Raw genomic sequence first — 10,187 nt, 5'->3', positions numbered from 1 at the left:
GGTTACGCATTAAGAATGGACAGGCAATAAATAACTGACCAACAACGAGTCCGAATCAAACCTCTTCCAGACTTTGGTCCTTACACTTCTATCTGGAGTCTTTCCTCAGCTTTAACTAATTAATCATGGAAGTAGATCTTGTCAACAGAGATCCCAACGGTCTTAATCAACATATCAAGGTAAGATGTCTACATATTCTTATATAAATACATTTTCTGCGAAAATAAAATAGAAAAATAAATAGATAATGAATTAAAATTGCAAAATTAATTGAAATGTAATTTATCATAAAGCAAAATTTTAAATAATGCAATGATTTGTATCTAGTACAGATTGTTTCCTAAGTTATTTTTCTAAATTCAAATTTAACTTGAATCAGACAAAGCAATGTTTAAAAAAAAACCGGTTTATTCCCAAATTCCATTTTTTCTCATGAAAATATAGTTAATCTTACATTACTGCACGAAATGCACGTGTTAAAATACAAGTTTACAAACAAGCAGTGGATTGTTGAAAAATACTGCAAAAGACTATATTATATGTCTTTTTATTTTTTTAATATTATGTTGATCACAATATTTGTATTAGTATTTTCGATAAATTGTCACACCTTAAGAGAAAAATCCGGGAGAAACCAGGACGACGGTTTTTAGAAATAAATGTTTTAGAATATAAGTAATAATATTTACTCTAGACATGTATATTAGATAAACAAGTCCTCCATGCTTGTTCTTCAACTGATCAGATTTTGAGCTCAATCAATGCCTGCATTGATTCTTTCAAAGTTAAATTCAGAATTACGAAAAGTTTCTAAAAAATGATAATTTTTTTTTCTTTCAAACTGTCACAAACGTGCGTTTAAAGTATGCACTCCATTACTTTGTAAAAAATAAGTTAAGATAATAAAAACAGGATTCCTAACCAATGCTTTTAAAATTCTTCTTTTTCCATTCGTGTACAAACACTAAATTAGCATCTTTTACTTTTTTAGAATTTTTGATTATAATGTAAAAAATGCAAAGTTTCAAAATTCTAGCAGTTCATTTTATTCCCCGGGTTCTTCTTCAAATATTTATCTACATTTCCCACGGTATTAGCTAGGACATAAAAATACAAGAGCGTTTTGTGAACTCGAGACATTTTCTAAGATTGATATACATGTTCATGTTTTCCTGTTTAGACACACTTTATCTGTTGCGTCGACCCATGAATATTCAAATACACATCTTAAATTTTATCCCTGTATAGAATGCGGTAAAAAAAACCTTCCTGTGATTACCTCACATTTACTTTTTCTTCTTATTCAAGCATTCCGTCTTATTTTTCAGGTCCAATTTGAAGATGTCTTGGCTGAACCCGAGGGTGCTCACAGTATCGACTGCGTCTGGAAGCTGTCTTACACCTGCTTCAATCTTTGGCTCGGTGTTTGCTACAAACTTTTGACCCTCTTCTACGGAATCTGTATTGCCGCCGAGTGGGGTTGCGAATTTGCTTCGATTGCTTTCTATCATATTTGGTACATCACACCAATCTTGAGAATGTGCGAGATCAACTGTGCTGTGTTCACCAAGGTTACCAAGACCTGTATGAGCTGCTGCTTGGAGCCATGTTGTGAAGCTTGCGGTGCCCTCTTTGTCCATTTCAAGAAATAGACAGTCTGAGGTGCCAAGTTCATTTTTACTGCCAGAAATAAGTTCTTCAAATTCGCGATGTCATTTTGCTTTCATTGACAATATCATGTTTAAATGTAATTCAAAATTTTTCAATGGCATTGAATAGAAACAATGCTGAATGACTGCCCAGTGTTTGTCGGACGGATTTAAAAGCATTGTTGGACTTTGCGAATTTTCGAGTGTGGGATATCTTGAAATATCTTTTTAACATTGCAGAATTGTGATAGATATATTTATATAATGGAATAATTTATACAAAATAACCTGTGATTTATTTATTACTTGGAAACAAATTTCTCATATATTTTGTTACATTTTTATTTAGTTTTAATAAAAAAACATACCTAAGAAATATTTTAGTTTGTTGTATAAAAGTTTTAGATATCTATTGATAAAATGTGTCCTCTTCCCTTTTACACTCTAGGAAAAAAATAGCCAAACTTGTTTTGTGATACCCGCCATATTTAAGTTCCTTTATATGAATATATTGTTTACACCGATTTGATGCAATGAATAACTAAACTCATATTCAATGATTCAGTTCTACACTTATAACGTCATTTCCTGTTTGTCCGATTCCAAACTTTCGCAACTTGAACTTGTGAAATGGATTTGCCCAGTTCTGAAGTTGGAATGGTCCAATTGAAGTTTAGGGATTTCAGCATTAAAATACGAAAGCTATAGAGGATATTTGTTTAGTTCAGTGTAAGTTCGGAATATATTTCACCGAGTGAGCACCAAAAGGTATATTTCACGAGTGGCTGCGCCACTCGTGAAATATGAACTTTTGGTGTTCGCTCGGTGAAATACATTTCAATCTTACACTGAACTAAACAAATTTTCTTTTTATCATATGCAAAGAAACGTTTAAAAAGACATTTACCCTAATACTTTATGAAAAGCGCGCCAAATAATAATACAACGTGACGTCATTTACAACGGGACGTCAGAAAGTTGGTCTATAATACTGTACACGCTGGTATTTCACTGAAACAACTTAACGGGCTTAAATTCAACACAGTGAAAATTATCAAATTGATAATTTCACTGTTTCAAACAGTGAAATAACAGTTTGTTTTATTTCACTGATATATTTCTATAAACTACCGAAAAGCTTGTAATAAACTGGTTTACAACATTACTGATGGAAAAGGCCAATCTCTTTGTTTTCCAGGGTTTTAAGAGTTGAAATGATGCTAGATATATAACGTTTCAGATAAAATGTGTTCCATTTTAATGTCACAACACGAATATCGCAAACAATGTTTAGAAAGGCATCCTTTTGGACTGTGTCCTGTACACGACTGCCTCAACTTATTAAGAATTGCCAAGTTGTTTATTAGTTAGCCTTATAAGTATATTTCCTCATTATGAGATCGCTGTTGAATTTTCCACTTTGGTTCAATACATGAATGAAATCGTTTCATATATTGCAAAAATGAATTAGTATATTGATAATTTGGTTTCATATAAGGACACCTGGTTCCATACATTGCTACCTTAGTTAAATGCATTGATAAAATGGTTTCATATATTGTAAAAATGATTTAATATATTGATATATAAAGGATATCTAGTGGTAGAATATATTGAAGAATTGGAATCGTATATTGAGAAAATCAATTTATATATTGCTAACTCGGTTTCAAACACTGACAGTATGGTTTCATATATTGTAACTGTGGATTAATATTATAATGGATTCCTGTTAAATAAGAAGGTACTATCCAAATGGTTAAATAAATTGAAAAAGAACAATATCAGACAGCCATGGTTTTCCATACTTTAACCCTTTACCCCATGAATATGTGTTTTAACGCATATGCGACCAATGCAGATCCAGATCAGCCTGCACACGCATGGCTTTCCATAGACGGAGGCATAATTAAATGATTGTATACTAAATTTAAGATTTTCAATTCAACCACTTTTTATTATTTTCAAAATGTATATATATTCGTGTTTGTTCTAAAACATATTCTATATATCGTCGATACAATGACCACTAAATAAAGATTGAAAATGCATTACGGTAATTGAAGGAATACGCTGATTATACCTTATTTCTTCAACCGCAACTTTTCGGCCCTTTCTGTTGATATTGACAATAGCCGAGGATATTCCGCTCGATAATTTCCTGCTTTAGAATATAGACTGGCTCATTGGCATGTTATTTTATTGGTAAATTATAAAAAAAATATATAAAAATAAAAAGAATGTGATATTTAACCATGGAAGTGTCACTTTTGTTTAACGTTTATTTAATTCCATGACCCTCGGGGACATGTTGATCATCAGAAAAGCTATTTTTATCCGAAATCTGAAAACTGTGTAATTTTGTTAGAACAAAAAATAAATAAACAAAAACAAGACTTAAATTTTCCCCATTGCTGACTGAACGAATGCATATCTACTAGACGTGCACGCGGTGTCTAATAAAGCTCTGTCATAAATTGTATATGTTTTGCGTTAGGTTACGATATGAAGGGTAGATGTAGCTGAAAATAAGGTATCTCTTTTGATAAGGAATTTTCCCGAGAAGATCGTTAATTCACGTCACACGGATGAAGGTTTGCGTGACTTCATGATCCTACTTCATACTTTTGTAACGATCAAATTCAGCAGGTATGATAAGACATGCAAACAAAAATATGTAGTCTTACCTCATATTTGCGTGCTGCTCAAGTTTAATCTCTTTTTCTTCTTGCAGCCCATCACATTACCTTTTCTTTTTCAAGTAGAATAAGTCGAATATAGAAATTAAATGTGTATTGTCCATATTAATTGTCCTGTGATGATAATTTGGTCTTGGAAAATTCAAATAAAGGGTAAGTCTGCATATTATTTGAGATTAAAAGTATCAACAACTATATATAGTTTAATTCTAAAAAAATGTGTACCGTCGTATAGAAAATTTCACAGTAACTTTTAATGATTTGCACTTATATGTTTGAACCCATCGGTCTGCCATGTTACTATGATGATGTTGTTGTTGGTATTGTTTTTCTCCCTTTTTCACTTTGTCTGTCTTTTGTATGATCATTTGAATATGCATGCATTTGGTTCTTCTATTACATTTTTGTATATGTTTCATTTTTATTTCATATTTGTTCCACTCTTAAGAAACTTACTACATTTCAAGTGATTTTTTAAAATTTTTATTTAACATTTTAAGAACACAACTGCATATCAACCTGTGTACAAAAATATTTTATCTCATGCATTTGTAACTATTTGAAACAAAACTGGTCAAATAAGAAAAAGATGCATAAAACACTCAAATGTAATGGTACCAAACTATGATACGAGAATCTAAATGCACGAAACAACACTGACAAGGACGCTCTGCCTACTGCGCTATCAAGGCACATGAAATATGACGTTTTACTTTATGTTTCATTTATTAGGCTTCAGTCTGCTTTACCTATTATTAATTTTTATGTAAACATAGGCTCAAGTTATTGTCCTTGGACAGTACTTCGGCAAAAATGCCCCCAGGTTAATATGTGAAAACAGTGTGAAATATATCTCCAATATTTAACGCATATAAAACGTTTTTGAAACGTTCATGTTTTGCAAAATTATAATAATTCTGCTATATACATAAAATGAGAAGTAGAAAAAACTTTAAACTCAAAATTTTCCAAGAAGTTATATATGATCTTTTTAAAATTTCATAGCGGACTTAAAAAGACGTAAACTGATAACCCGCTTGGTTTGCGTTACTAATGTTGTATATAAACCAATTCAAGACATATCTGTGAAAATTAGCCTCCTTATCAATAACATAAGGCAAAGGCATTTTTAAAGTCTGCCCTTTAATAAAAGGGCGGACAACTCTTTGTCCCTTTCTCGTAAGAGAAGGGGAATCTTGTGATGCGTGTATGTGGTCGCATGGTCGAAAATCACTAACGCCATTTCCAATTTAATCAGGGAGGTCACTCTATAATCAACTATTTTTAGCGCAACAGTAACCTCCCTTTCAACCCTGAAAACATTTGCAATGTTTTCAAGGGAGGTCATTCTAACTGACTCTTTTTTGAGCGCAACTGTTACCTCCCTTTAGAACCTTTACGCCATTTGCAATGTTTTCAGGGGAGGTCACTATAAGCGACTTTTTTTGGAGCCCAACATTTACCTCCCTTTGAACTCTTACGCCATTTGCAATGTTATCAGGAGAGGTTACTCTAATCAATATTTTTTTTAGCGCAACAGTTACCTCCCTTTGAACCCTTACGCAATTGGCAATGTTTCAGGGGAAGTCACTCTAATCAACATTTTTTTAGTGCAACAGTTACCACCCTTTAGAACCTTAACGTCATTTGCAATGTTTTCAGGGTGGGCACTCTAAGGGACTCTTTTTTGGAGCGCAACAGTTACCTCCCTTTGAACCCTTACGCCATTTGCAATGTTTTCAGAGGAGGTCACTCTAAGCGTCTCTTTTTTGGAACACAACAGTTACCTCCCTGTGAACCCTTACGCCATTAGCAATGTTATCAGGGGAGGTCACCCTAACTGCTTTTTTTTGATCGCAACAGTTACCTCCCTTTGAACCCTTACGCCATTTGCAATGTTGTCAGGGGAGGTCACCCTAACTGTCTTTTTTTTGGAACGCAACAGTTAGCTCCCTTTGAACCCTTACGCCATTAGCAATGTTGTCAGGGGAGGTCACCCTAACTGCTCTTTTTTGATCGCAACTGTTACCTCCCTTTAGAACCTTTACGCCATTTGCAATGTTTTCAGGGGAGGTCACTCTAACAAACTCTTTTTTTGGAGCGCAACAGTTACCTCCCTTTGAACCCTTACGCCATTTGCAATGTTTTCAGGGGAGGTCACTCTAACCGACTCTTTTTTTAGCGCAACAGTAACCTCCCTTTTGAACCTTTACGCCATTTGCAATGTTTTCAGGGGAGGTCACTCTAACCGACTCTTTTTTGAGCGCAACAGTTACCTCCCTTTTGAACCCTTACGCCATTTGCAATGTTTTCAGGGGAGGTCACTCTAACCGACTCTTTTTATTTGGAGCGCAACAGTTACCTCCCTTTGAACCCTTACGCCATTTGCAATGTTTTCAGGGAGGTCAATCTAAGCGACTCTTTTCGGAGCCCAACAGTAACCTCCCTTTGAACCCTTACGCCATTTGCAATGCTTTCAGGGGAGGTCAATCTAACTGACTCTTTTTTAGTGCAACAGTAACCTCCTTTTTGAACCCATATGCCAATTGCAATGTTGTCAGGGGAGGTCACTCAAGTCAATATTTGTTTTGACTTGATACAAAGTAGATATGTCCTGTTTAAAGTTCTATACACATATTCATCATAGTGCCATTAAAAAAATGGACGAAATCCGTCTGTTATTAGTTTGACTTCCTGTAAAATAAACAGGGAAGGACTGAATATGAAAAGAATTATTATTGGTCAGTTTAGAGTAAATATGAAAAAGGCATAGCCTCAAAGCGAGCTCGATTAACTTTTACCATAAAATAATATTTTAATAGTATCGTTCATTTTTATTTTACATTTTCCGTTTTAAAATTGTCATTCGGTATTTTATACACTGCTTCCGTTTATTCTGATTCCCTGTCCTATTATGGTTCTATATGAGTGTACAGGACACCAGTCTACGCTTCCGTTTTTAATCAGAATACCTCGGCTTTTATCGCTATCTTGTAACTCGAAAAGTTGCGATCTGTCAATTCAGTACTTCGGACGAAAGTTTTCAAAACCATCACTTGGTACTCGCGTTACCGAAAAGCTCGCATTGCTAGCAGGCCTTTCGGGCCAGCTCTTCGAGCTTGCTACAAACTGAAATCGGCATATTCTCATTAGTCATTTTTAAATAAAACGTAAAGGATAGATGTAACCATTCTAAAATAAAATTTTAAGGATAGCTCTAAAATAAAATGTAAGAGATAGTTTTGCCACTATGAAATAAAATGTAAAGGATAGTTCTAAAATAAAGTGTATAGGAATGAGGATAGTTCTTAACGTTTTGGTTAAATTGTCAATGATTTCAAAATTCATAAAGTCTAGCATAAAACAAGTTAAAGGGACACCTAAAATAGAAGTTGTCCTACTTTGAAAAATTATCAATATAAATATGCTATAATTTAATTTCAATACTTACAAAATGGGTATTTCCATAAACTACAAGAAATAACTATTATGTCATTGTTGTGCAAGTATTTCTTTTTGTTTAAAAAACTTAGAAATAACATAATTTTGCATGTTAACCAGTTTTACTTCGGCCGAGTATCTTTTTTCAAGATACTTCTTGTTTTATATAAGACAGGTTGCACGGCCTTATTTAAACGGTTGTTTGTAAATATCACTCAGCCGCCAGGCGAGGGTTATATTGCATAAAACCGTTTATTTACAACCAATTAACTTGTCAGGAATATTTATAACGAATTTATAAAGCTTGGAACTTCCTTTTTAAAGAGTAAAAGTAAGATTTCCAGCTCGTGAAAATATATCGAATTTTATCATGTTTCGTGAAAATAGTCCATATTTCCCTCAATCGAAAAACATTTTCTTAATATATCTTTAAAACTAAACCCATTGTCGCTGTCGTCGTCATATCATCATCATTATCATGATAGTAATACATGTAATCATTGTCACTGGTATATCACGATCGTTTTTTTAAAACTTACATTAGAAAAAAGAATTCTAGATTATTTATGGTGAGACCATTTGCATATACATGCACGAGTACATAATCCATTTATTAAGCGTTTACATTGTAAGCAAAGTTATGAACTAACTTGAGTCCTTATATGTGTTTTAATAAACAGACTACTATGACGATTGAATGCTCGATATTTACATTCATTTAGATATTTGCAATTTCAATATTTCGTCCATGAAAGTAACATTTTCAAGTATGAATCTTGAAAGTATACCAACACGTTGCTGTAGCCTGAAAAAATGAGGGAGGGTATTGAGAAGAATATTAGCTTTGACTGAGTAAAGTGTTTAAAATATCTGATTTCCACTTGCAACCTTTGCTGCACAATCGTCAGTCTCTGCTGTTCAATATACAGTCGTTTTTCTACTGTTACTAGTTTTGCAGTTTCTATTTTAAGTTTTTCCCTTTCAAAAGTAATCACGTCAGTTTTATAGGAACTTTCTGCATTTCCAATTCGTCTTGGTTTAGTTTCGTTATATGGCCATTTCTGCCTTCTTCAACACACTGTTCGCGGTATTCAAATGATTACATAATTTAATCATTCAAATGATTACATAATTTATTCACGAACTGGAAATAACTAACGAGTAAGGAACGAACGATTGCTTAAATATCGCTTTCGAGATACCCGCGCTCGTCTCTCCGTCAATCGTTAGCACGTTCGTAAACGCAAATATAACGATAGCTGTGAGATACTTACCCCAGGGTAACTCCAAATAAAGACCACTTGTCTATTATGACCATGTTCGATATCTTAATTGAATGGCGTTGTTATACAGGTTTGACTGTACAAACAATTATTAATACTTTTAAGTTCAATCATATACTATAAGACAAATCATATTTAGATAAACTTGGTAATATGCCACAAATGTGAAAAATGAATGTTTAAATTATGAGCGAGTACATATAAAAGGACAACAATGTTGGAAAATGAAGGAGTGTGAAGTTCACTTGTACTTCATTTTATGTTCATACTGCACGATTTTCACGTGTTTCACGAGTTTCAAGAACGGTATACAAAAAGATGCACGTGAAACCATCAGCTTAATCATGAAGGACCAGTCATATTTATTCATTGATCGGATGGATGCCATTTTCATGAAGCCCACATTGTAAACGTATGCATATGACTGCTTCCGTAGTGGTTTTCAATGTTTCTTGTAGTTTAGAGACTATATTTTAAACATAGAGTTATAATTTATGTACTGGTTCCTAAGGTTTAGAGAATATATTCTTTAAAATGTTTAGTATTAATTTATGTACAAGAAATAAACACACAAACAGCACCACCTTTACATTCAATTACGGCTCAAAATTAAGGCCAATCTTATTGAAAAACTAATACGTGCAAAAGTAAAAGAAAATGCTATAGATTTGAAATAATTCTATACAAATTTTGACAAATTTATAATCCATTGCGATGTTACAATGAAAAGTGATGTGTCGTTAAGTGCACCAATAATAAAGTGAATTAAATAAAACAACCACGTTGGGAAATCTTTTATATAGGGCTATTTTCGTTTTTAAAGAAAGTATGAATTTATTGCTCTACGTTTTTGATTGACCTGTGCCCGTAGTGACATGCTATGGTCAACAGTTGAAAATGTTTAGGATAAAATATAAAAGCTGTCTAGAATAAAATAAAAACTGTACTCTTGAACTTTACATGTAAATTCCAACTCTAAACTATTTTATTCTATATAATTAGTTTTGAGTAAGCTACTACTAAATTTTACGGCAACGACTTTCTTAAAATGACTAATGACATAATTAAATATACAATATACATGAACAATGACTAGATATAATTATGGTTTGCCC

At 33.2% G+C, this 10,187-nt stretch overlaps 1 protein-coding gene across 1 annotated transcript; it reads left to right on the top strand.

Annotated features, from left to right (window-relative positions):
* LOC132749726 (caveolin-1-like) lies at nt 1-2,025 on the top strand. Its single transcript, XM_060739625.1, has 2 exons — nt 1-179; nt 1,329-2,025. The coding sequence occupies exons 1-2, from the start codon at nt 126-128 to the stop codon at nt 1,650-1,652; spliced, it is 378 nt and encodes a 125-aa protein (XP_060595608.1). The 5' UTR covers nt 1-125; the 3' UTR covers nt 1,653-2,025.
* The last annotated feature ends 8,162 nt before the right edge of the window (nt 2,026-10,187 follow it).

Source organism: Ruditapes philippinarum, unplaced genomic scaffold (genome assembly GCF_026571515.1).
Source record: "Ruditapes philippinarum isolate M1 unplaced genomic scaffold, ASM2657151v2 ctg531_1_1_1_1, whole genome shotgun sequence".
NCBI lineage: Eukaryota > Metazoa > Mollusca > Bivalvia > Venerida > Veneridae > Ruditapes > Ruditapes philippinarum.
This window is presented reverse-complemented; position numbering and strand designations above follow the sequence as displayed.